This window comes from Rhinolophus sinicus, linkage group LG09 (assembly GCF_036562045.2).
Source record: "Rhinolophus sinicus isolate RSC01 linkage group LG09, ASM3656204v1, whole genome shotgun sequence".
NCBI lineage: Eukaryota > Metazoa > Chordata > Mammalia > Chiroptera > Rhinolophidae > Rhinolophus > Rhinolophus sinicus.
In genome coordinates this window covers 10,489,564-10,516,489 of record NC_133758.1, presented here as the reverse complement: position 1 = coordinate 10,516,489, position 26,926 = coordinate 10,489,564, and the positions used below count along the sequence as shown (strand labels likewise).

Genomic DNA, 26,926 nt, shown 5'->3' with positions numbered 1-26,926 from the left:
AAGGGAATGGTGACACTGGTTACCTGTGAGAGGGCTGGTGGGCGAAGCTCACAGGCAGGCTCCTCATAGCCTGTTGTACTTTTAGTCAGTAAAGGTGACGGTTGCCTTTATTCCACAAATGCAAAAATTTAAAAGTGCTTCTACTTTATTGGCTTCATGAAAAAACTATGACCCAAAAGCTCTGTTGTTTTAGAAGGAAACAAGTCACTCTTCAAGGTGAACAGAAAAAAAACATCTAGGCAACGAAAAGTTTGTACATCTCAGCTCAGTTACCAAAGACCTTCCATTGTTACATACTGGGCAAAGAAAGGAGACGGTAGGTGGCTGACAAAATCACCCTATTGACTGAAAATCGGTAGCCTTATGCTAAATGTCCCCATTTCCTGGGAGGTCACTTTCATAACACTTGGGCAGAGACATATTTTTATCCAATGACTGTCTTACGAGGACTGCTGTCAATCAGCCACCACCTCACAACCATGCAGACCTTGGTCTGGGAGGATGCAGTCAGGTTCAAATTCTAAGCAGTTGGAAGGGAAGGACCAGAGGACAGGTGGTGGGGACGGGAAGGGGCGCAGCATGAGCAGCCTGGGGGCTCTCCCCAGGTGCCCATGAGATGGTAGGTGTGGGAACTAGAATTCCTTAGGGAAAAGGAGGGGTCAGACTGGGAAGGGTTCATTCATACAAAAATAAACAAACAAATGCCATTCAGAGGGTATAGTTGGCAGGCCAGCCAGGCAGCGGGAGACTGGCATCAAGGAGAGCCGCACAGGCGAACCGGAAACTCAGGCCACGCAGGTGCCACTCAGAGACTTGGATTCTGGGAGTCAGGAAGACAGAGCCAGTCTGGGCTGCAGTATTGAGAGACAAGTCACTGGGGGAATCAGCAAAAGCAAGACAGGCCAGGGTGTCAGGGATCTGGATTTCCTAAGAGTTACAAACACCGTAGGGCTGTAGTGTAGAGAGCAAAGCCAGGAGCCTGTTCCTGGAAGTGGAGCCTGGGAGCAAGGAGACACCAGCCCACCGCAGGCTTTCCATGCTCTTCCAGGCCTACAGGAGGGTTCATCCTAGAGCCAGGACTCTGCAAGTGGAGGAAAAGAAAACGGGGGCCAGACAGCCAGGAGGAAGAGGAGACAGGACACAGACGCTCCCTTGTCTTGCCTTCTCCTGACGGTGCAGGCACCTTAAAAGAGTTTTCCAGATTCTTCTTATTTACCTCCCAACCATATTTCCTTAAATATATCTATGTATGCATGTTGCCTTTTAAGTTGTATGTTTATGGCCATTTTTGTTGAAGGTGTACTGCAAAGTAGAGAGCAAAGTAGAGAACAAAGTAGGGTTCTGTTTAAGCTGTACCTTAAATTAAATCAACCCCACGATTTTCTGTCTCACCATCACAGATTTTCCCAGTAGCAAAATTGCTGCTGCTCCTTAAAAGACCTGGAATCCTATAGCTCTGTCAAGTAGACGTATCAGTTTGGGGGTAATGAAAATGTTCTGGAATCACATAGTGGTGGTTGCACAACCTTGCGCGCACACTAAAAATCACTGAGTTGTGCCCTTTTAAAGGGTGAATTTTATGGTGTGTGAATTATCTCAATTTTAAGAAAAGAAGATGTGTCCAGGTGTTTAGTCACAGTAAGCTTAGGAGACAGAAATGGACTCTAAGGAATGATCTGAAAATCTGTGTGAGAGTTAGGACATTGGGTCACCCCTGGAATCAGGGACTTCCCCGTTTTACTTTTTTTTTTTTCTTGTTTTTTGTTTTCTTTCTTTTTTTTTTCTTCAATTTTTATTTTTGTTGTTGACTTCCCCGTTTTTGCCAGGAGGTGAAAGCTCTTGGGTTAGATGGTGGGTGGGTTGAGTGAACCACAGCCACATTCCTAAGCGTATAAACACATCATCCCCATGTTCAGGTCAGACGATGCTCCACAGAAAGCAGGATTTGGAGCCCAGGCCACAGCCAGTAACGCCTGACAGTGTTCCTCAGGGGGAGCCCATTACCAAATTCCCCTAAAAAGAACCTTTCTGTGTGTGTAACACAGAGTATGTGCTTATCTGACAGAGACTGTTGCTGCTTTCTACAGGTCAGGAGCAATTGATAAACTTTCTCATCTGAAATCTGGCACGCCACATAGTCGTCTTATTTGCCTCTGACGTCAGCACTGCTGCAGAGTTCACCTACCGTTAGGGTCAGATAAATCCTGTTTGTTAGACACATTTGCACTGACTTCCTTCACCTTTACATTTTGCCTCTGTTCATCCTTTTTCCATGTACATACATTGTGCTACCCACTCAGAAGGGCGCATCTGCCTACAAAGAAACAGATTCCTATAAAAACAGAGAGAAGGAACCCGGAAAGGAGAGGTGGGGCAATTTCTGCTTCATCGTTCTTCCTAATTTGACACATTAGGGCTCACTGCGCTACCCTGAAGCTCCTGTCATGTGGTAAGTGCGTGAGGTGCATCCAATTCACGTTATCCGGTGTCCACAGGGAGTGTTGGCCGGGTCTAGGAAGCAAGGCCAAGTCCAGCCTTCCTGGCACACCTGGCTCCAGGAGCACATTCGACCTCATCAACCTCGAAGTAACTGCCCTTGCCCCCATGCCTCCTGTAAGCCCTTTGCCTGGCCAGGGTGACGTCAGAGAGGTCCACGTTGGCTGCACCCCCCACTCCCACTCAGCCAGCCTAGGGTTTTCCGGTTGTGGTGCTGTCTTTATGAAACTTCGGTCCATAACTGAGGTGTTTTGACGCTGCACGGCTTCTTCTAAGCCATGTGATTTCTGCACCTTCCATCCAAGCTCCTGAATATGCAGATAAACCCTCTGTATCACTGTGCTCATCTCCCCCCACTCTGCTCCATTGCCGCCCCACCCCACCCCACATGCCATTTCAGACCTCAATGCCTGTGTGAACTGTTGCCACTGTCTTAAAGATGTCTACCTTACCTCTCCCCCTACCTGCGCCCGCCTGTTCCTTTTCCCTCATCTGGCTAATACCTATTTATCCTGTAAGACTGAGCTCAGTTGTCACGTCCCTTAGGAATTCAGCCCTGGCCTTCTTCAGCTGAGGTAGGGGCCCATCTGTCTCCATCATAGCTCACCCCCCGGTGAGTGTAAGCCCCTGGAGGGCAAGGTTTGTAACTTTGGATCCCGGGGACCCAGTGGGGAACGTGACCCTTGGTGTGCATACTTTGATGTCTGTGTCACTGTTCAATTTCTAACATGACTGCCTGTCAACAAGTGTGTGTTGTTTTTTTTCTTACACTGAGAAAGCTGATGAGGAAAATAACTTTTCTAGGGCACTCTGATAAGAATCTCTGAGTGACTGTAGGGGACATGGCTTTTTGTTTTGTCTTACTTAGACATGCAGATTCGGAAATTACGATCTCTATTAATATCATACAGGGAGGAAACCAGCTCAAAAAAACCTTAAGCAGCGTATCCAGGGTCCCTTAGCCGACACGCGGTCTGGACGCCTATTTCCAAGCCTACCTAGTGCCTATAGCACCTTGCTGTCCCACTTTTTAAACTTCCATGCATGTTTATAACTTTAGAAGGTAAGCCGTATTAAACACCTTTTAGAAGTCAGACATTGCTTCTAAAACCAAATTTGACACCCCCTGGTATAATATACACATCGTATTCTCCTACAGTTTTAAGACCAAAGCGCATTGAGTGTACTGTTCACCACGTAACCTACACAAGTGGGACCAATTTAGTACATGACTGGTGTGAAGCAGTGTTCAATCTTCTGCATCCAATGTGTGAATTTTACTTCAGTTCATTGTATTGCCATGAGCATAACCAAAATATTTTTAAATGTTTCAATGGATTTTCGTGCCAGTATCAGTTGGTGTTATACATTCTCAGTGAGAAATGGGCTAGAATAGGAAAGTGACATTTTGGGGGTGTGGGTAGTGTTACATAGAGCAGTTTCAGGAGTGTTTATGGTGTTTTTTTGTTTTGTTTTGTTTTAACGCTTTCCGAAAATGTAATTTGATGATTAGTTTTATTCAGAAATAACTTGTGCGTAATCTCTAGCTGATGTCAATTCTCTTTCAGGTGACTTTTCAGATCACCCCTCCGTGTGCCAGCGAAAGGCAGTATGAGCGTTTCGGACGGTGCTGTGCCAAATGTGAACCAGGTTTGTACTTCTGAGCTACCTTTCACTGTCCCTCAAATGTGGGTGGAGCTTTGGGTTTTTCGGGTTTTGTGTTGTTGTTTTTTTTCAATCTAAGAAATGATTTCTATCTGCCAGATGAGAAAATAAATTGGATGAACTTTTTATGGCAGTGGCAGGTGGTCATGTGTGTCACTCTGAAGACAAAAACCTTTTTCTCAGTAGATAGAATCACTTAAAAATCAAAAGTAATTTCGGAAACTGGTGCTTCATTTACGCTGGAACACCGTTTTCCAAAACACTCTTCCCTGAGAAGGCAAGAAGGCTTTTAAAAGCATATTTTAGCACTTTGTGATTCAAGCTCTCAAAATACAAAATGCAATTCTTATTTAAAAGTGTTTTCACAGAAAAAATGCTGGAGGGGATAACTATGCTGGAATTGTTGCTGCTGAAAGTTGCCTAAACCCTGTTATATCTTCTCCCCACTCACCTGCCGAGGGGCAGAAGATAGACTGGTTACCACCACTTCCCCAAAATTGTCTGCCAGAACGTGGCCACGTATCTCTACAGGCCCAGTGAGGTCTCACGCCCATGGGGTCCTCACTCACTCACTGTTTCGGGGGAGGGGAGTGTATCTTTCAGGAAAAGGTGGTTACCTTATAACAAGACCCTTTAGATATTTCAAATATTTCTTGGATGTGCAGAGCCAAGGTACCATGGGGTGTGTGTGTGTGTGTGTGTGTGTGTGTGTGTGTGCGTGCCTGTGTACGCACGTAGGACTCCCTGGTCAAAGTAACTTTGCTGTGAGCCCACAGTGTACACAGGATAGAAAAAGTTAACTATGCAGATTGTCAGTGAGGGGGCTTTGAAGATGGGAGGGGAGAGGTGACATGCAGCCACTGTTGCTTAGCCCCCCAGGGAACCTCTGAAGTTCTGCGAGCACCAGTTTGAAAATCATCATTTTTTTCCCTCAGTCAGCAGAGCTTTGGGGTAGAAAGGGTGATCTTACGCTTAGAAGAACTGAACAACTGGGCACAGCAGACACAGGAGAGGCTGTTTTAGCCAGCTGCCAGGTCTGAGGAGCCCATCCCTGTGAGATGTGGCCTTGTCTTGTGTGTCACACCGTGTTGGGGGCACTTCCTGGGACCGTGGTCCAATAGGTTGGTGCATTTTTGTTGTTTTGTTTTTTGGATCCTTTTGATTGGTGCATTTCCCTTCTCATTTAAGGAATGTACATGTCGTCCAAGTGCACTGCTACCTCTGAAAGCGTCTGTCTGCCCTGTGGTCCGGATGAATACTTGGACACCTGGAATGAAGAAGATAAATGCTTGCTGCATAAAGTGTGCGACGCAGGTGAGTCACTCATGTCGGTGGGAAGTGTGGATCAGCCGTGTTTTTAGATACAGCAGTGCTTCTCTTTTGGGGGGCTTGAGAAGAAGTCTTGGCCACTGACCACCAAAGGATGTGGTTCAGATCCCAGAAGCAATGTGTTAAAATCCTTCATTGAGAACTTTTGTACTGAAATGTTTGCGTGGCAGTTTAATCATGGAACACATTCTACAGTTGACAAAATATTTCCAAAAGGTTTCCATGTAGGTTGTTTATTTAATCCTCACTGCAACCCTGGGAAGTAGCCACCGTGATCCCATTTTAAAGATGAAGAAACTGAGACTAAGAGAGTTTGAATGACTTCTCCAAGAAGCAGGACTCAAAGCCAGATCTTCTGACTCTCAAGTCTGTTTCCCAAACCATAACTGTTTTATTAACTCGACAGTTTAAGCTCCTTATCACAGTACAATAGATGTTTTTGGCCTCCAATTTTTAAATATTATAGCTTATTTGTAGGAATCAGGATCAAAGTATGTCTCTTCTGTCTAGAGGTGTCTTTTCAGCTCTTTTCTCCTCTTCCATCCAGTTGATCTGTGGAGGAAACTTTATTGTTAGTCCTGTGTAACTTCCTTGTCTGATTTTGGTGTCACTTAATGTACTCTTCCATCTCCTATATATTTCCTGTAACGTGGTTGTTAAATCTAGACGTCTGATCAGATTCTGGTTTATTTTTTTGTTTTGTTTTGTTTCTGGCAAAACTCCCTCGTAGTTGGCACAATGTAGTTGTGTCAGGAATCCTATCATGGCTGCTTTTCTCTCTTTTTGTGATATCAGCAGCTGTTAATAGTCATGGCCTTCATCCATCTTCATTAGGGGCTGCAGCGAGCTTGATGGTCCACTTCTGTCTTTCCTTCTCCATTCCTTAGCTGGAATGCTTTATAAAGAGAAACTTACCTCATCAACTATTTGTGGCCTTGCAGTACAGTATATACAGGAAAGGCTGAATAAATGCTTGTAACTTTGCTTACCACTCTTCCAAATAATGACTTGCCCACCAAGATTTCTGCAAAGGACTTGTGTGAATATTATGAACTCATGAATTTAGACGTATTTGAGGTGTTTCAGTCAATTGCAGTTACTAGTTTTACTGGTGCTCAGGTTGTCTCACCTCCTCCAGGTGGCCCCCCTGTTTGACACAACCCCAGGTGTCTCTGAGAGCTCCCTTGCTTCCAGGCTCAACTTGGACGTTTCCTGTCCTCACCTGGAACCAGGCATTTCTCCAGGATTCCTGATCACCTTCAGTGAAACATCTTATTTAGTGACCCCCATCTGTGAGCTAGGGAGGCTCATTGCTACTGGCTTGATCCTTATTTATAGGGGTTTTTTCCCCCCAGTTGGCAGAACTAGGAAGTAAGTTGGTTTTTTTGTGTGTGTTTTTTTTTTAACATCATAATTTTTCTAATGTGTTAGAGGCAAGCTGGCAGATTTTGGTAGGAGAAGGTAACATGGAAACTCCACTGAGCAGAGGCATCTGATCTAGTCTTTTTTTTTTTTTTTTTTTGCTTTCGCACAGCTTAGCAATGACCATGACTCATGGCTGTCTCTTGGAAATAAAGATTCATTCTGTCTACTGCCAAAATTGGTTAAAGTGCAAAACCCGGTGCATTAAGATATTTTAAAATATGCCCAAATTGTTGATTATCACACGGGCTTACATTCACTTGTATTTAGTGGAATACTGGGATGAGAATTTTCTAAGGAAGTGACAGTATCCACGTGGGTTCCAGGCATTATGTGCATGTTTATGTGTCCTCGTCTTGGTGTTGCTGACCAGGGCCTTGGAGAGGGAGCACAGAAGGAAATGGAGACTTCTCCAGGGTCACCATGCTCAGCCCGAGAAAGGTGGGAATAAGAAATGTCCCTCTCAGCTGGCTGTCACTTAAGATGGTGAAGGATGAAACAGGTTTCTGGTTGGGTGGCTTAAACAACAAACATTTACATGTCAGAGTTCCGGAGGCTGGAAGACGGAGGTCGGGGGCCAGCCCGCCGGGTTCTGGTGAGGGCCCTACCTGGTTTCAAGACAGATGCTTTCTTGCTGTGACTTCACGTCACAGAGAACAGAGAGAGCAAGCAAGCTCTGCGCTGTCTCCTCTTCCAAGGGCACTCATCCCATTCATGAGCGCTCTAACCTCATGACCTAATCACCTCCCAAAGGCCCCACCTCCTAATACCACCACCTTGAGGGTGAGGAGTTCACTGTAGGAATCTGGAGGGGACAAACACCAGTCCATAACAAACTATAAGTATTCAGGAATATGAACTATAAGGGCCATTTGGACAATCCCTGTGAGAAGGGCCCTAGACGAGTAGAAGGTCTGTTTTAAATAATGTTATTGTGTCGTATCGTGTGTGTGTGTGCGCGCGCGCGTGCACAGTTGATTCTCCTTATTCTCAGTAGTTATGTTCTGTAAAGTCACCGCAAACCCTGAACTAGCAAGTATGAACCATCACTCCTAAGAGAAATGCAGGTTCCTAAGAGCCTCTGCTCACAACCTTTTTGTCAGCTGATCAACACATAACCTTGTGTCTGTTTAAGGATACCTTATTTAATAAATATTTTGATTCATTAACACTGAACTCACAACAGTAGAATTGTAACTCATGCCTGAACGAAGTATATCTAACACAGGTATTTTCTCCACAAGACACATCACAGCCGTCTTGGGCTTAAAAGCTCTAGATAGCACTTAAGCACTATGCTTGCAGGCCATTTTAAACTGAAATCACCAACAAAAAGTACAAAAATAGGACACTAAATAGACCACACAAAGGACACTTCTTTCCATTGTGAGAGCTGACACAAGAAGACGGAACGTGTCACCTCATTATCCGTCAACCAGGAACATGTGTGTCAAGCGAGTGGCTCAAAATTTTCACAGTTCTGCACGTGTCTAAGAATGACTTTCTCACATGTGTCTGTGAATGACTGCAGAAATGCCAGGAGTGTTGGTTTGGGGGCTACATTGAAGTTTCAGCAAGTAAATGAAATTGCAAATATGAATCAGTGTCTGAGCATTTACCTGTAATGCACAAAACCTGGAAAGGGCCAGGAAATTTGGGATAAGAGGAGAGCACTTTGCTATACGTTGTGAGAAAAGAGACAAGCGTGTTATCCTAAGTATCTGGGGAGAGATGAACTTCCAAGTGTGTCTTCAGACCTGACCTCTGTACTTTGTCCACTCATCAATGACACAACGACCCGTTTCCTGGACTGAGTAATGCTATGGCCCTGTGGGATTCCAGGAGGAATCCCCAGTCTCCAGAAACCCCATTCTCTTAGGTCCTAGCTAGCATTCCTGTTAAGATGATCACATTTGCATTTACTAAAAATCAGGAATCTGTGATGTCTCTTTTGCATCAGCCACAATAGTCAGTGATCATACCCCCCCTCCACCCCCAGTCCTTAATCTTCCTGCTAACACGAAAATTGACTCTGAAAAAAACACACAAGACTGTTTAATTGAGAGAGAAGAAAACCCACTGGGATGTTTTAGTGCCAGCACAGGAAGCCGAGAGGGAATCTGGGAGTGGCCTGGGGGAGTCGTGGTCTGGAGGAGGCCTGCTCTGGATCTGGGAGCTTCGGGCTGGCATTGGGGAGGTGGAAGATGTGCGTCCCCGTGCTTCCTCGTGCTGCCTCGCCGCCCTGTCCGTCTCGCCCGCAGGCAAGGCCCTGGTGGCGGTGGAGCCCGGCAACCGGACAGCCCAGCGGCGCTGCGCCTGCATAGCCGGCTACCACTGGAGCGAGGACTGCGAATGCTGCCGCCGCAACGCTGAGTGCGCGCCGGGCTTCGGCGCCCAGCACCCGGGTACGCGTCCGCCCTCCCCAAGTCGTGCAATCACCCCGAGGCCAAAGCCGGCTTTGAGAGGGCTTCCCTGCGTCCTTCATGCCCGGGGAGCCACGTGGCACCGGAGGGGCTGGAGGGGCCCCTGGGAATGGAGCGCAGGTTAGGTTCTCCCGTGAGCGCTGGGCTCCTGCGGCTGTGAAACGTTAGGCTCCTCCCCGCTTAGGAGGGAACCCGGTAATGCAGGGGTCCTCAAACTTTTTTTAAACGTATACCCCTCCCCCTTTAGCACAATTTTGAAAATCCGTGCACCCCCTTGCATGTTTTCAATGGGATGTAGACACCATACCAATTTGAGACCCATCATTATCCACTTAAAAATTGCAGTAATCGGTCCTCACCGTTGGAAACGTTATATAGTTCTTTTCTCTCCTTTGGTGTGTATCCATTTCACCTTCCCGCAGAATTTTATCCTCATGTATTTTTGTGCTTGAAGGATTTTGACTAATCACCATTTAATGCTCTTTCACATCAAAAAAAATAGGCACCTCGTTGAAATCTTAATTTTTAAAAATTTCCTGTGACTCAGCGTTCTCAGGGTGAAAAGCGCTTCTTCTGAAATAAGTTGTTACTACAGTTACTATACAATTGGTCAAAATTAATATATTTCGCTATACGTACATAATCATAAAAGTAAAAGCTTTCTGAACTTCATAGTGATTGGAGTTTTTTCCAATTCGTTCATATATTCATGGTTGAATATTACTTATTGCTAAAATGCAACCGAATTCAGCATTAATTCTTTTTGCGCTAAGTACTGAGAAAGTTGTTCACATAAATAACTAAATGGCTAAGGAAGGACTTTTGTTATTGGAGAGCCACTCAGGTCTTCCAGCACCTTCTGAGTTATACGTCTGGGATGACTTAGGGGTGGGACATTAAAGTTGTTTTTAATGATCTCCAGTTAAGAACCAAAGGAGCCCTTCAACTTTGGCGAAAGGAAAGCAATAGAAATCTTTTTGAATTGGAAAAGTGTTTCTTAGAGTCATTTACTTCTAGGAAGTAGACCAAAGCATTTTCTTCAACACACAGCAAGAGATTATTTATACCTGTTAATCTTTCCCTTAGAGGTAGTTTATTTTAACCCAGAATATTTTGACGGGATTAGGAGAATGAACATATTATTCATGTCAATTCATATTGAGGAAAATGTCCATCACAGAACCTAACTGAGACAGTCAGTCCTGATTTTCAAATGTATCAACTAAACCAGATGAGCTTTCTCTTAGAAAAAGTCTGACTTGGGTTTTTCAATTATTAAAATAAATCTCCCTATGACAGCCAGCTCCCTTCTGAATTCAGAATCTCAAACAGACAAGGCCCAGAGCCTTTCCACAAGTTTGTCACCTGCGTGAAAAAAGGTGCTGCCACCTCTTCTGCTTCTTTTCTGGTCAGTGTTCTCTCTGTCCTGCTTCTTTGAGAATGATTCATTTTTTTTTTTTATTTTTTTTTGGCAGTAGGTGGAGGATAGGGGGAGTGATATGGATGAAGGAAAACTTCACCCCTGCTACCTTGCACTATACCCTTGACTTTTGAACAAGACGGGTTTGAAGTGCGTGGATCCTCTTACACGTGGACTTTTAAAAACTTTGAGTATCAATAAATACAGTACAGTATTTTCTCTCATGATTTTCTTAATAACAACTTTTTCTCTAACTTACTTTATTGTAAGAATATATTTAGTATATAAATATAACATAGTATATACATATAACCTACAAAGTATGTGTTAATCGACTGCGTTATCAGTAAGGCTTCTGATCAGCAGTAGACTATTAGTAGTTAAGTTTGAGGGCAGTAAAAAGTTATATGTGGCGCTTTCCACTGCACAGGGGGTGGAAACCTCTAAGCCCCACATTGTTCAAGCGTCAACTGTATTTGAATTCAGAACAACTCAACCCTGTCCCAGGTACCTCATTTCTGTTGTTGCACTTTGGCCCTTCATAAGTAGACAGGGAAAGACCGAAGCTCAGTGTATGGAGTTAGCACCCTTTGAGCTCCACTGCCTAGTAGGCCTGTAGGAGGTCTCTTTGCTTTTAAGGGTTACTCTAGAGTGTGTTTATCTTTTTAAAAGCTGTTTGAATTAATGTGAGTGACTAGATGTCAACTAAGCTTTTGTTAATATCATCTCAAGGCAAAACAAATTGCTAGATTAAGGCGGGGGATGACCCTATTAATTGAGGCAATTGCAAAAATCAAGAATGTATTTCCCACTTGACTCTAGACAAAGAACATGTAATTCCTTATTTTGATGTTTTATGTATGAAAATAAATCACAGAAGTGCTACTCATTTCAAGAGTAATGTGTGGCTTTGGGGCAAGCCAATTGCCTGGTCATGATACCATATGGTAGCCAGTGTTCTTTATCGGGATTACTAAAGGGCCAGCACGTGTCAGTAGCAATAAAGGTAATAGACATAGGAAATCGGAGACATTTCCTGTATTGATAATATAGTTTATGAGGAACATGAGAGTTGAAGAAAGCCTACTACCCAGGATCAATTCCTGCTTTCAGGGCTGTGGCTTAAGGCAGGGGTCCAAAATCCATTCCACCACTTGTGTTTGTATAAATAGAGCTTTATTGGAACACAGCCACAGCCATTTTTTTATTTTTATTTTTTTAACATATTGTCTATGACTCCTTTCATGCTACAAGTGTTTGTAGCAGAGACCAGAAGGCCTGCGAAGGATATTTACTATATCACAGTTTATAGAAAAAGACCTGTAGGGTCCGTCTGCGCTCTTTCTCTCTTTTTCTTTTCTTTTCTTTCTTTTTTTCTTTCTTCCTTCAGAAAACTATTGTTGTCACTCCCATACTTGGACTACTGAGATTGAAGCTTGTCAGAAGGGGTCAGGATGAGAGGTTTCCCTTAACAGCAGTAAAAGGGTTTCCCTGCTCTGTAGATGAAGGTTGACATAAGCCCAAAAGGCTGAAAGCGGGGAGCGGACAGGGGCCTGGCTAAAGCAAGTCCAACAGCAGGCTCCCTGGCTAGGAAGCAAAGTATCAATGACCAGGACGGTCGCTCTGAACAGCAAAGGGTCAGTACCTGACTTGGATACGGCATCAGTGGCCCGACACCGAGCCAGTTACCTTCCTGAACATAACTCTGTACCTACTGCTGGGGACATGGGCCCTCTCCAGCCTGTGGGGCGTGAGCAAGCAGCCGCAGGTGGCAAGGGCAGGGAGAGATGGGCAGGGAAGAGGGGAGGAGACAGCTCCTGCTCTCTGGAACGTCAGTCATCCTGGCCGATCTCTAAGTGTCCTTGTTTGGTGTTTGTTTGTTCTTTTTGTCCGTTTGTTTTTTTGACAGTGCAGCTCAACAAAGACACCGTGTGCACGCCCTGCCTTGTAGGCTATTTCTCGGATACCTTTTCTTCCACAGAAAAATGCAAACCCTGGACCAAGTAAGTGACCACGAAGCAGCCAAAAGAGTTTGTTGACTTTAAACAACTCAAACTCCACTGTCTCGTCTGGGTTGAAAGCAGACTGATTCAGTTTGGTGAGGCTTCCTCTCGATTCCATGTTCAAAATGAAGAAGTTTGTCCATTCAGTGTGGGCAAATTAAACCCGGCCAACCCACTCTTCAACCTGACGTGTTGAACTGTGGAACTGTGTGTTACTTTTTCACATTCAGTTTGACGCAATCTTTGTCTTATAGTTGCAGCTCTTTTTTTCATTTTTTTCTAACCTTATTTAGTTGAAAATGATTGATGATATTTGTTATCTTTCACTCACCACTTTTTCCAGCTTCCCAACACCACTGGTTTATTTGCCCAGAGGTGCGTGTGTGTGTTTGTGTGTGTTGTGTATGTGCATAAAGAAGCCTCCTGTTTTTATAAATGTTGGCATACAGGCAACACTTTGTTGTTGTTTTTTTCATATAGCATCTTGAAGGAATCATTCCGTACTAGTTCACTTATATCTTCAGGGCTTTTGATAGCTACATAGTATTTCATTGGAGACATCTACCATAATCAATTTAATAAGTTTCCTATTAATGGTCAGCTAGGTTGTTTCCATTCTTTTGCAGTAATTAAAATTTTTGAATGAGTCACCTCATGCATGTACTATTTTACACTTATGTTAGTGTATCTATAGTGGAACCCTGTGTTCTTTCATTGCATGCTTGTTGTTGAATACTAATACTCAGTATAATGATTCTTTCAGTTCCCAATATTTTAATTTTCATTAAATATTTGTTTTCTGATCCACTTATCCAAGTTTTACGTTGAAAAGATTTTCTGTGTTTTCAACTTAAACAGAGCATTCATCAAAAATGTATCACTTCACCATGGCAATTGAAGCATTAGAAGTCTCCTTTACTGAAGACACCAGTCTACTCTCTTTTGTACCATACTCTTGGAGTCTTTTTTAGAGAACACTGGTGGTGGTTGCTTTTATTTATTCTTGTCTCCACCTGTATGATGTGTGGACAGGCCTTGGGGATCGACATGTCCAGGAAGTCCTGGGTTCCTCTCCTGAAGGAACGAGCAAACTAGTGGAGCAAATAAAGCCTTTTGTAGCATTTAAAAAAAAAAAAAAAAAAAGAATATAAAACCAAGCACTTAATTACCTTTCACCCCACAGCTGTACCATTTTTGGAGAGACGGAAGCTTATCACGGGACTGATAAATCGGATGTGGTTTGTAGTTCTTCTCTGCCATCTACAAAACTGCCAAATGGTATGTTTGTTTAAACAGAGAAGGTGGGCTGGTAGATATGCCCCTGTCTCGTCAGCTCTTCTTAATTTCCCTCAAGTTACGTGCTGTATCTGGGGGGTTCATTGTTCCTTTTTCATTTCATCCCCTCCATGGCCAGTCTAGTATTTCACTTTGATTATTATTTTAATTCCAGATATGTTGTTTACTTGATAATTTTCTACTCTGGAATGGATAACATAATATATTCATAAGTACAAAAAAAAGAAGAAAATTGAGATATTGAAATGCTCAAATATGGTAGGATGGTGGTCACAGTAAGGACGTGGGAGATTTTGGTGACCAACCAGAGTTAGCCACTTGTTAGAATATGGCTATTATGATTTATGGAAATTTTGTAGGTTAAGTTAATCTTAAATATAGTGTCAAAGATCGACAGAAGGTTGACAGTTAATGGTGGACGCTGGTTATCCCAGTGAGTAAGATAGTGTGGAGCTGGGTCCAGCTGTCACAGCACAAGAGATGGCGTAAGTGTCAAGAGGACGTTTCTAATGAGGCAAGAGAACCTGGGCCACAAAACAATGGAGTTGATGAACATTGACTAAGAAAATCAGAGGCTAGAGTTGACATTTTGGGAAACAGAAGGACATCACAGCATTCTGGATATGGAATTACAGAGTCAGAGCAGCATTTTACAAAGAGCAATTTGAAGACGTCAAAAATAACTGAGGGAATAAAAAAGTTATTTTAAAAAAGTGAGAAGGAGAAGAAAGGCAGAGGCCCAGAAACCAGGTCACATAAACCAAGAGTTTATAATATAAATGTTCTAGCAATGAAGTGATTGAGGGGGAATGATAAAAAAAAAAAAAAGGCTGAGTCCACATTGTGTTGTAGAAGAAATACCTGAAACACTTTGTAGGATGGCTGTGGTTCTGTTCTCATGACCAGCAAAACCCCGATACCATGTCGTTATTTGGAAAGACATGTGATAAGGGGCTTCCTTTTGCCTCAGAAGCCATCCCCCTAGAGAGACTGAGGTGCTCTGTAGGTAAGCAAAGATGGCACTGGAGGACATGGTAAACATGACTTGAGCTGTTGGAAAGTAGAATCATTTCAAGATGGTCCTGGGCTCGCCTCACTCAGGGTCATGCCAGACAGCAGGACTGGGCCATGATGTGGACTCGACCCTTCAGGGGGTGAGCCCTCTGTGACAAACCTACAGTCAGGGTTGAGGATCTTGGTACATCTCTATCCCAGCATGCTTGATTTGGGGGTTTGAGTTCAAGGGTTTTGTCTGTAAATTTAGAGACTTAAAATTAAACAACTGTTAATACTGTTTTTCCCGTCTTCTTCCAATATAGAGCCTCAGATTTATTTGCCCAGTCTGATTATCCTGCTGCTCTTCATATCTGTGGCATTAGTTGCTGCTGTCATCTTTGGTGTTTACTATAGGAAAAAAGGGAAAACACTAACAGGTATGGTGTCTATGGTGGGTTTCTCAAATGAATCTTCAAGAAAATAAACACATTTCTAGTTATAGACTTTGGAAGAAGCATATAATACCCACCAACTACCTCTGGAGATCTGCTTAAAATAAGTGCCTTGAGGTGGTTGTGCTTCAACTAAGGTGAAACACCCTTTATACCTAATTCATTGTTCTCTGGTAAAACAAAGAAAGCCAACTGTGCCGACTTTTGTATAAGCTAACAAAAATATTCTGGGGTCAGGAAACCGGTGACTTCTAAACAATGTGTTTATGTTGTGTAGATTATGCCATGTCAGGTGTACATCGGTTGCATTTATCCTAGAATACAGACATTTTTAATGTGTCCGATAAAAACAGAGACAAAATGTTCAGGTCCATGGTGGAGGCAAAGTTTTATTGGGGTGTTAGTACAGAAAACAAATTTAGGGATGCAGTAAGAATGGATGCGGACACACCGGTTAGCAGGTCTTTTGCAATCACCCAGGAGGGAGAGTATCACAGTAGTTATGAGTAATTATCACCTCTCTGTACAAATACTATTTTCAGTACCATTTGTAATTGTCTAGTACTGGTCCCTACCAGGAAAGAGATGCAGCTTTACTTTTATTTGGAGTATTTTTATTTTTCTATAATTTTAAAATTATAGAAAAGAAGCAAGAATAATAATGACGATGATAGCAATGACTGACATATATTGACTATTTGTTCTGTGCCAGCGCTGCTGTACGCACCCTACATGTACTAACTAAATAGCCACAGCAGCACGTGAGGGAGGCTCTCTGACTTCCCTGGTTTTGTGATGAGGAAACTGAGGCTCCGAGCAGGTAAAACCTGGGCACAGTCACGTCATAGACATCATTAGCTACTATTATGACCTGAGTATCTTCCCGTGGAGAACTGACGACCACCTGACTTTTAATCTGTATAGTGAACTCAACATCAAGTAGTCCATGGAGGTGGGGTAAAATTCATCTTTGTACAATATAAATTTATAGATTTTTTTTTAATTCATGGATTTCACTTCTTTAAGTTTCATCACTTCTATTTTAAAAAGTTAATGGAGTTATACTTTGCGTATACCACAGACATCTTTCTTTCTTCTGAGAAGCAGCATAGTGGAAAAGGATCTGGGGCCCCCCGGGTCTCAGGGGGGTCTGACGCGGCCTCTGGCATGCACTTGACTTTTAGTGCATGTAGATTTGCTAGTTTACTGGAAACTCAGCCGCCTGGACCCACGTCATCTTCGTTCCCCCACAATGCCCAACCTAGACCCTTGGAGTCAAAGAAAATTTGCTAAAGGAATGAGAATGCCTGTCGGCCTAACAGCAGCTCTGACAGCCCTCAGACGTGCTCGTAGGTAGTCAGGGCACATTTGTGGGAAAAAGGAGCATTTTCCTTTATATGGATCAGCGAGTTCTATTTTTGCTAAGATGCCTTCACAGTCTTTTAATTGCTCCGCTATCTTCTGAATGTTTTCATTCTCAGGAACTCTTCCCTGAAAGACCTGCAGAGGGTCATGTTTAAAGATAACATAGTGGTCGGTGATACTGGATCAGAAACGGGAAATCATAATAATACGAAGCCCTTATCCTTGCTTTGTTTTTCTAGCTAATTTGTGGCACTGGGTCAACGAGGCGTGCGGCCGCCTAGGTGGAAATAAGGTAAATTGAAACGTCTGAAGTGCCTGCTTGAAGTACTTTGAACAATTAAGCTGATATAGTTATTAGTCAGATGTAATTATGAGTCAGATATCGAGACTCGTTGTGTAAGGGGTACGTCTTTGACGGGACAGAACCTCAAATCCTGAGATTGATCCCCATAGAATATTACCCAACGCCCAGGTCAGCACTCATGCTAAATGCTGCTTTCTTTGTATTTCATTCCATTTCTGTCACCTCTGTGGACATATATTAATTATGTTATTTCTTTTTTAGTGCCAATCTTGATTGCTTCGTACAGATTCCTAGAAGGAAAGAGCTTTCAATTGTTTCCCCTTTATCACATTGCTTTATTATTTGCTTTCTCAATGTGTGCGCCTATATGCGTATGTATTTTATTTTTCTTGAGCCATTGTAGAATTAATGGCAAACATTGTACTCCTACCTCAGTGTGATTTTCTTAAGAACAAGGACATTCTCGTATAGAACCATAGTTCACTTATCAAAATCAAGAAATATAATAGTGGTACGATACTATTATCCAATCCACAGTGGATAATAAAATTTCCTTAATTATCCCACTGTGTCCTTTACATCTATCCTCTTAGGTATAAAAATATATAAATCTTAAACCATGAGCTCATACTTATTCCTCCAATTCCAATCCCAACACCACATTGTAGCCTTTTCCTGTTTCCTATTTGAATTGTCTTTTGTCCAGCCCTATGGAACCTCCTGTTCTCTCAATGTATTTACTCACTTGCTCAATTCCAGAATACATAGAAAGTAGTTTCAGAATTACTAACACGTACCACAGCAAGAAACAAAACTACTAACTGGAGTTCAATATTTGTTTCGAGGTTGGTTTGTTTGTTTGTTTTCATTTGGTTTGAGACTATACACTCACAGTTCAGTGCTCTAAAGTTATCTGGGATGGCGCTTCCCCTCCCTTCAGTGTGGAGACGCAATTCATTAGAAATGTAGTTCGGTTCATCCGTTGCTGGTTGTTGCCCATCTTAGGGAACTCCCCTCCCCTGTAACTTTAAAGAACGCCAAGTGCCGTAGTGAGTGTTGCATTGGTACTTGTTATGGTGGGAAGATGACGACAAGCGCCATTTGTCGCAGTGTTTAGCAGAACCGTGTGTTCATAGCCGAGTATTAATGCGTCTGCCTTCTGCATCTCAAGCAGCAGGAACCCTCGGGCAACAATTTCAGCAGCAGTCGTGTGGAAGCCTCTAGTCAGCGTGACGTTTGCGACGGTGTCTTACTGCTGACTCTGGAAGAGAAGATGTTTTCTGAAGATATGTGCTGCCCAGATGGTGGTGGTGTCTGTGGGGGTGCATGTGCCAGTGGTGGGCCCTGTGCTCAGCGAGAAGACACCAGGATGCTTCCCTGGGTCAGCGAGATCGAGGGGGACCCCTTCAAGCAGATTCCCATGGAAGACGAGTACGTGGACAGGCCCTCCCAGACCCCGAACTCTTTACGCTTCTTTGCTCAGCCTAGAAGCACTTCCACACCGCCTTTTCCTGAGCCCCTGGAGGTGGGGGAGAATGACAGTTTAAGCCAGTGCTTCACTGGGACAGAGAGCCTGGCGGATTCCAAATGCTACAACTTGGTCGAGCCCCTGTGCAGGACTGACTGGATCCCCACGTCCTCTGAAAAGTACTTGCAAAAAGAAGTGGAGGGCGGCAGTGGCCCCCACTGGGCAGCCTCCTGCACAGGCTGTGGGAACCCTCCAGGGGAGGACCGAGAGCTCCTTATGGGTTCCTCGGAAAGTGGACCCTTGCCCCAGTGTGCCTATGGCATGGGCCTCCCGCCCGAAGAAGCAGCTGATGGGGCAGAGGACGGAGGCCAGCCTGTGGACGGGGCTGATATAAGGCCTCCCAGCTCCAGCAGGGGAGGTCCTGGGTCTGGAAGCCCCTCCAGTGACCAGCCACCTGCATCTGGTAAGTGACTTCCCTGGACTGTCCCTTCTGAAAGAAAAGGCCTATTTGTGGTGCAGTGTTTGGGGGCAAGTATCACAGACCATTTAGGGAAAAGGGAAGCTAACATAGGAAAGACTCAGTGTGCACATTTTCTCCTGCCACACTCTTTACAGGTTGGGTTTAATTCAGTCTGTAAGTTGGGTTTGTGGATTGTGCGCACTGCCCAGCGACTTTATCCTCTACCTCTGGGGCTGTCTCTTCATTTTTATGTCCTCTGTCCTTTTTGCCAATTCAGGCTTCTCTGTGATGGGATTGGACCTCAAATCCCAGCGTTGACCCCTGAAGACAAAGTCAGCACTGAGCTCAGGACTAGGTGGCGTGAAGCTAGGCATCCCCTCAAATTTCTGGGGTTTGTTTCTTTTAAAGCAACCTAGGCCTCAAATCACTGCCCCCTCTCTCCCCGGAAAAGCTCCTTTAAATTTCAAAAGAACAAACAAAACTGTTTCATGAATCCTTCATTAATTTATTGAGAGTAGCTTGTTGGTTCTATACCAAATTAATGATGCCGTTAAGTGTCCTATAATGCTTTATATGAGAAGCCCCCTCTGTCACGACTGCATATGATACATTTATGGAACCGGGGGGACAATGTTACAACTTAAAATCTTTATGGGGATTTATCCCCGCACCACTGCTTGAGCATGAATAGCCCATCAATGATCATATTAAAACTTTTTTAGAGGAGGGTAAAATGCCCTCTATTTTATTACGCGTTATAAGGAACTGTGCCACTGATGGTGAGGGCTTCCTCTGGCTGTGGAGATTATTGCCTGTGTGTGTGTGTGTGTGTGTGTGTGTGTGTGTGTGTGCAGGGTGGTTGGGGGACCAGAGAGCTCTGAAAATCTGAAAGCTATCGATAGTCTCTCCAGAAATATGAATGTATGGATATATACTATTCAAGGGGCTGATCAGAACCCTCTTGCCCTCCAAACAAAGGCCCGTTCCTGGACCACCTGTCTCCTGGGATGCTTCACTTTTTCTTGCCTGTGCGTTTGTTTAGACTGCAAATGGTGCTAGCAGCTCATTTGGAATTACTTTATAACCCAAGTAGCTAGATCCCTGCCCTCAACACAGAGACGCTGTGCTTTCTGCTGACGATGGCTCCTGGCTGATTTGGTAGAACAAAGTACTTCAGTCTGTTTTCTAAGCTTTGTGGTTTTGCTGCAGTTACACAAATTCACTGATGTGCGAATTCCATAATATCAATTCTCAGTCAAACTGAGGACATACGTTTGAGGATATTGTTCAAAGAACTGATGTGTTTTCCTTCAGAAGACCTCAACGTTTTTTAAGGATTTTAAGGAATTTCCATGATTAAAGGGTTAGCTGTATTGTGCGGTTTCTTTTTAGCGGTTAATTTCCTCCCTGTTGGTTGCAGAGACGTGCAGAATACTAGTTTTTTGGTGCTGAGGGGAGTGGGAAAGTACACGCTCAGGGGCCATATCTTGGTAACACTGCCGTGGGCAGACTGGTTTTTTAGTTGGTGGCACCAGGAAGGTGACGTTCGTCACTGTGTACAAATCATCAGCAGTTCTTGAAAGAACAGTGTTGCCCACATTTAAGGAGATACCCTTTTTCTTAGTGTCATGAAACCAAAAGCCACATCTGTGCCCTCCCGTAAAGACTTAAAACAGCGCCCTAATCTGTTTTTCATGATCGTTTATTTCTCCAGCACTAAACATCAAAGCATGGAGGGAAGGAAATTAAAAAAAAAAAAAAATGTGTCATCAAGTAAGTGGTGTTAATTTGCAAAGAGTTTATATTGCCGTTTGTGTCTGGTCTGGTGCTCAGCCAGACAAAACATCCGTAGCATGTCTGCCTGCCATGCCAGCAAGTGGGCCGAAGTCGTCTTCTCCTGAGAAGCAGTTGCCAGACTGGTTTCTGAGGCTGTGCTGTTCTCTCCATAATTACTTCTACATGAACAGGCCTTCTGGTTTCTCATCAAAATAGCACTTTCTCGTTATTGCTTTTTTAGAAAAAAAAATGGTCATAATTTATGATCTATAAAATATGTGAAAGAGCTTGGAGCTTGGGCGAAAGATAAGCGGGGGACCTAATCTTAGTTGACCTCCTAAAAGCTGTTGTGCTCTTGGGACTTGAAGGAAATGGCCTTTTTTATTGGGCGTTGGATTTTGTATGTGGGTGTTTAAAAAACTTACAACCAAACCAAGTGGTTTCTAGAGAAATGACAATAATTGGGCACTTCCTCAGTAGAAAAGAGTAACTTCTTTGCACCCAGCATCCTTTTGAAGAGAGTGATGGCCCTTCAAACAGCTCCACAAGTCAATACTTTAAAAATAATATCCACTGTAAGGCTATTTTAGCAATGTTATAACTCTTAAACAATAGTGAGAATTATTAGCAAAGACCAGTGAAGGGGGAAAACATATTTTTGGTTATGTTTGACATAACCGTGTCTTAACTTTTACATCGTACATTATTATCCTGATCTCATAATGGTGGTTACCTTGGTGCAAGCCCTTTCGCTTGGCATTTAGAAAATTCTCACTATGTCTACAAAAGTATTTCATGTCAAAGAAAAAAAACAGCTGCTTGTAATTAATGTTTATGTGTTGGCCAGTGACCTGCTTTTCGCTCCTGAAATCACTTGGTTGGTTCAGCCACTTCTGAGCTGGAGAGATTTGTTTATTTACGGGTCCCATAGTGATTCTTAATGAAAACCAGCTACATATTTGTTTTCCTATCAAGTCTTTGTTGAGGGTCCACTGACCCATGGAGACGTGGAAAAGCTTGGAAAACAAGTAGGGACTGAGGTCAGGGAATGGACAACACGAAAAGAATCGATAATTTTGAGAGGGCAAGGCCTTCCCCTGCCCACCTCTCTCTAACCTGTCGCCCGTTGTTCCTCTTCACCCACTCAGCCATCTAAGTTCTGGGCGTTGTCAGCCCCTTGGAACGGGACCTAACGCTTCCCCCCTTTTGCACCGTCATGTGCTTCTCTCAGTGTGAATCATCCGGTGTCCACATTGGCTCCTTTTCCAGAGGGCCCAGTTCTTCCTCTCCTGCGAGTCCCCGCTCACATGCTGCTTCCTGAACCAGGGGTGGCAGGTATGCTGCCTTGTGGCCGCTCTCCCCTTCTGTGCCCTTGGCAGCTCGTCACCGTTCGTGTTGGAGTCTTTCTCCCTGAGCCTGACTCACTCACACCTTTATAATAACCCGTCTCTAGGCAGTTGTAGCAATCCTAGGAATTCCCGTGACCTTCGCCACACCCAATCTTTCTAGTCTCTTCCAAGGCGGCTTAGTCACAGTATATTAAGAGAATAGGTGTTTATAAGCTCATTCATTCTTTCTTTCATCCATCCATCTAGCCACCCAGTCATCAGTAAGTAGAGGAACAGGAACTGGACCTCCCCATTTGTTCCCTAGCTCACGTTCAGCCTCCCACTTCCTCAGTGTGTTCTGGGGACCAGGGAAAGGGGGGCAAGCTCGGGATGGAAGGACAGCCACTGGCTGTCCTGGGCAGACCTAGATGTCCTGGGTAGAGGAGGCAGAGATGGCAGAAGCAAAGGTGAGCTGGCCCACCCAGGTGGCACAGATCACTAAGGCAGATGCTTAGGAGCCAAGGACGCTGGAGGGTGAAGAGCACCCCCCGAACCCTTTCTCTCCCCCACCCTCAGTCTCCCAGCCCTGGGTCCCATCCTCTTTTGAAGTGACTAATCTTGACCATCCATTTCCACCCTGAAAGGACAGATAAAGATTTTCCTACCCCAATTTTCTTCCCTTTTTCTCCTCTCTCCCAAGCAATAGACAGTCCTCTATTTCTAACTTTCTTCTCTTTCCTGTTGAAATGCCATCCACTAATTTGTGCTTCACTTTTAGCTAAGTATTGTATGGTCGGGAATTAGCTCATTGACTCTGTCAGTTAAAAATATTTTATAATTTGGTTATTTGGAAGTAATATTCAGCATTCATTGATGCTAAGTCAATGCATTATTTCAAAATACATGAAAAATTCATTCACTGTCTACTTTGTTTCATTGAGTCCTGCTCACCTTCTCTCTGTTCTAATGGGGCTCATTTCAGAAGAGTTTCATTCATAAGCCAATCTTAGTAATTTTCAAGCATGATTCAGAATGGAACTATTAAATACTGCTTCCCTTCCCTTATCATCATATACCCCGTTTCTTCCAAATGCCTAAAAGAGAGTTTGCATTTCCATAAAAAGAAAAATCACGAGATGCATATGGGTTAAATATAAAATCAGTTTTTAAGAAATTCCAAAAACACCCAATGTAGTCTGGGTAGTGTGAGTATATTTGTGTGTATTTTTAGTTCTCTTCCTTGGAAGAATATCTGCATGACAATTGGGTGGTGTCATTTGCTATATATAATTCTCGTGATTTAATATTCGGATGTTATGCCTTTTAAACAACACAATAAGCTTTTGAGGAGTGTGCATTACCTTGCTTGAACGTATAAAATTCTGTCGGGGGTTGCGTTCTTTGCACAAAGCTGCTTCTCTCTGCCCGAGAAATAGAAATTCCATGGAGCCGCCGAGTACAGCAGGGACTTAGCAAAGTCTCTGATCACGATGGGCCACTTCATCTGGTCATTGTTTCTGTTGACTTCAATGCAATTTCTAACTCTCTCCAGTTACCTGAAAATGTTTCTAATTAGAACATGTTTCTAACCAGTCACATTAAATATTCATGTGAAGCCAATGAACCCATTTTAAATGTCAGAAGCTCTTCACATTTTCTAATTTACTGAATATTCTCATGTCGTTCTGGCTGTCATCATACGTTTGGGTAGCCCTCAGACAGTTCTCTCAGTCTCCCTGTGTTCAGGGATGAGTAAGCCTGTTTTGACATCCTGGTTATCCGACTGTGCCACTGCAGCTGGGACCACGGCACCACGCCCCTTAAATCAATACCAGTGGACTGATTTCATTTGTTTACTGTGTGTTGGAGAATCTTCACTGCACCATAGAACGTGGGCAGACACAGACTTGGGAGCGTTGGCGACTCTAGCTGAGCAAGCGGTAGTGCCCTGGCCAGGCCCGGAAGGTTCCACGGGAAAGGACACAAGGGTAAAGGCTACCTTGGCCTATGAGTCCCCTCATCTGCCACTGGTCTCAGGAAGTTACTGTTTTCACTAGCACAGATTCTTTTTGTGAGGAAAGCTCGTTCTTTTACATGCTTCCAACCCTATCATTTTTTGCAAGTGAAATAAAGTTAAAATAAATGCCAGGGGCAGCCTTGCAGGAGAAAGCTGTCAGAAAGGCAGCTGAGGAAAGTAAGGAAGATGGGAGTGAGGGCTGCTTGTTTTATTTGTATTCCTAGAGGCTCATGGACTAAATGCCTCAGGCCTTTTTGAAGCACCTTGGATAAGCCTCGTCCATACCATCCTTCCTTCATCATATCCCCCCCTTACCAGCTACCAACAGGGGAGGGGTCCCACCTAACAGCAGAACTTCCTTGGCACTCAATGGCAAGAGTTACCCCTTTGGGGGCATGCATCAACTGCAGAAACCATGGCAACCACACTGAACCAGAGGCCCCGCAGCACCCACCGTCGTGCGGCTCTCTGACGCAGTGACCTACTGATGGGCCATCGCACGGTCTTGCCCTCTCAGGTCAGCTTGCGTGACCCTGTACAACCTTTCTTTTCTGAAAGGTAGACAGCAAATGTTAAGGAATTATTGCTTTTAAGCAAGGACAATTCAAGACTGAGGGATATTACAGGATAAGGATATTGTTCATTCTAAACCTTGATCTATTCTTGGGCTGCATTCGGCTGCAATGCACGGCTGACTTGCGTGATGAGACATGAGACCATGGGGTTTACTGTAGAATTTTACAGATGAGTGTTGAAACCAGAGACAGTTGGAATGATGGATTACGCCGCAAGAAAACAAAAATTGGTTAGACGTCTAGAGGAAAGTGCCCTTTTGGTCTTCAGGACACGTTAAGATGCTCCAACAAGACAAGGCTGGAAAGAGAGCATCGCTGCTCAGTATGTTTCCCAAATCTCCGCTCCCTTGGGGGTTCCGCAAGCACTAACACTACATCCTGGAGCAGTGATGCTATCATCGCACCTGTGATTAGGACTTGGCTCTTTCCCAAGCATTTTCAGGTCCATCGTCTCATTTGACCCTCATGCCATCCTGCCGGGTGTTCGTGCATTCATTGATTCAGTCATTTTACATTTATCCTATGCCAGCTGCACCCTGCCAGGCTACAAGTCTTGAAAATTGATGCTCATTTCATAAATGAGCAGACGACGGTCTGGAGAGTTGTTAGGTGGTTTGTCCCGAATTCCATGGCTAGTGGGGGCTGTGCTGGGACAAGACCAGAGAGCTTTCAGACCCCATTTCTCACCTTCCTGTACTCTGCTCTTCAGATACTGAAATGCCAGGATGACATCGATGTCATTAGATTACTTGCAGGTGAGTTGCGTTATGACAAGCCATGCAAAAAGAAGGCTATTCGTTTTCATTCTTGAAGCAATATCAGTCAGGAGAGTAGGAAAAAGCTGCAAACCTGGAATAATCAATCACATGCAAAGTACCTACGAGCTGGTGTTTACCCTGAAGCCAGCCTCACATGGAAAAAGCACTTGGTGAATTCTGGTTTGAAGTGTTGTTTCTCTTACTATTATAACTGTACTGGGCGTTCGCTCAGTCCAATATCTCCGTCTAACCCATAGATTGGCCCACACTCTCTTTTCCTTCTGCAAAGTAAGCTGACTGAAGCCCACAGCGCACTAATTACTCACAACTAATGGGTCAATGGGTCACTCTAGAATATCCAGGCCCTTCTGCTCCCACCCGGCCATGCTTCCTAAAGAGTCAATCCTGAGAGTATGAACAGATCCTGTTGTGATTCAAAACACTGTTATATTAACTGGTAAAAAAAAAATGAGGTGGATGAGCATGAGAACGGTTTCCATGAAAACTGTTCCATACGTCTGGACAATTCAAAAAATGAGTTGCTGAGAACATTTGCCGTGGAGATTGAGAAGCATGAGACGACAGTGAAGGACAGAAGGGCTAAAGCTCTAGAAGTATCCTGCACATAGACTGTTTGGCAAGTGACTTAGTTCTCATTCCACTTTAAAGAAACCCAAACTAGAGATGGTTGGCAAAGCGTTAAAGGTATAATTGATACAGCCGCCCTTTCCTCAAAGGAACAGGCCTCAGTTCTGTGTCAGAAAGTTGGTGTTGAAAGTTTTACAGCAAGGATAGGTGGCCTGAACATCAGGGAAATGTATCATAGGATCCGTATTTTAAGAGCACTGGTCGAGAGCTTCTGCAACTCAGTGTTTTACCAGATATTTAGTTCCTTATCAATAGAGAAAATCAGATGGGCAAACAATTCTGCAATGTGGAAACGTGTCCAAATTATAATATGTTGCCTCTAAAAAGAGCGATGCTAAATTAGAGCGTCAGTGGGGGAAAGGGGGACCCAGAGCAATACCCCTAGGAGCTGCCTGCATAGTCCCCCTCGGGACTGACTACTTCATTTCCAGAGCCCGGTGGAAAGTGAAGATATGAGGCCCCTTGTGCAAAAATGAGTAAGAATTTCAAGATGATGAGAGAAGAGTGTTAAACCAAGTGTGGGGGGCCCTTCTCAGCACAGGGTCCCATGTGACCGCACAGGTCACACACCCATGAAGATGGCTCTGCTGTCACTTACTGTTACCGGCAAATCAGAACTTTTTAAAGAAATTTAGTTTGTACCAGTTTACTAAAGTAATTGTACCAGTTACTCTCATAAAAGTCAGTGTGGGTGAAATGGACTTAGACTTGATCAAAGGTTGTTT

The 26,926-nt window shown here is 43.9% G+C and overlaps 1 protein-coding gene across 2 annotated transcripts in view; it reads left to right on the top strand.

Annotated features, from left to right (window-relative positions):
* The window catches only part of TNFRSF11A (TNF receptor superfamily member 11a), a 54,956-nt gene that overhangs the window by 18,057 nt on the left and 9,973 nt on the right, over positions 1-26,926 (top strand). Inside the window, exons 2-9 of one of the 2 annotated variants that reach the window (XM_074339874.1) lie at positions 4,065-4,146; positions 5,350-5,475; positions 9,174-9,317; positions 12,665-12,758; positions 13,942-14,036; positions 15,374-15,487; positions 17,107-17,159; positions 18,346-19,102. In XM_074339874.1, the coding sequence (XP_074195975.1) occupies positions 4,065-4,146; positions 5,350-5,475; positions 9,174-9,317; positions 12,665-12,758; positions 13,942-14,036; positions 15,374-15,487; positions 17,107-17,159; positions 18,346-19,102 (1,465 nt within the window). Of the gene's footprint in view, positions 1-4,064; positions 4,147-5,349; positions 5,476-9,173; positions 9,318-12,664; positions 12,759-13,941; positions 14,037-15,373; positions 15,488-17,106; positions 17,160-18,342; positions 19,103-26,926 lie in introns of both variants that reach the window. The other variant, XM_019729350.2, reaches the window with a different exon arrangement.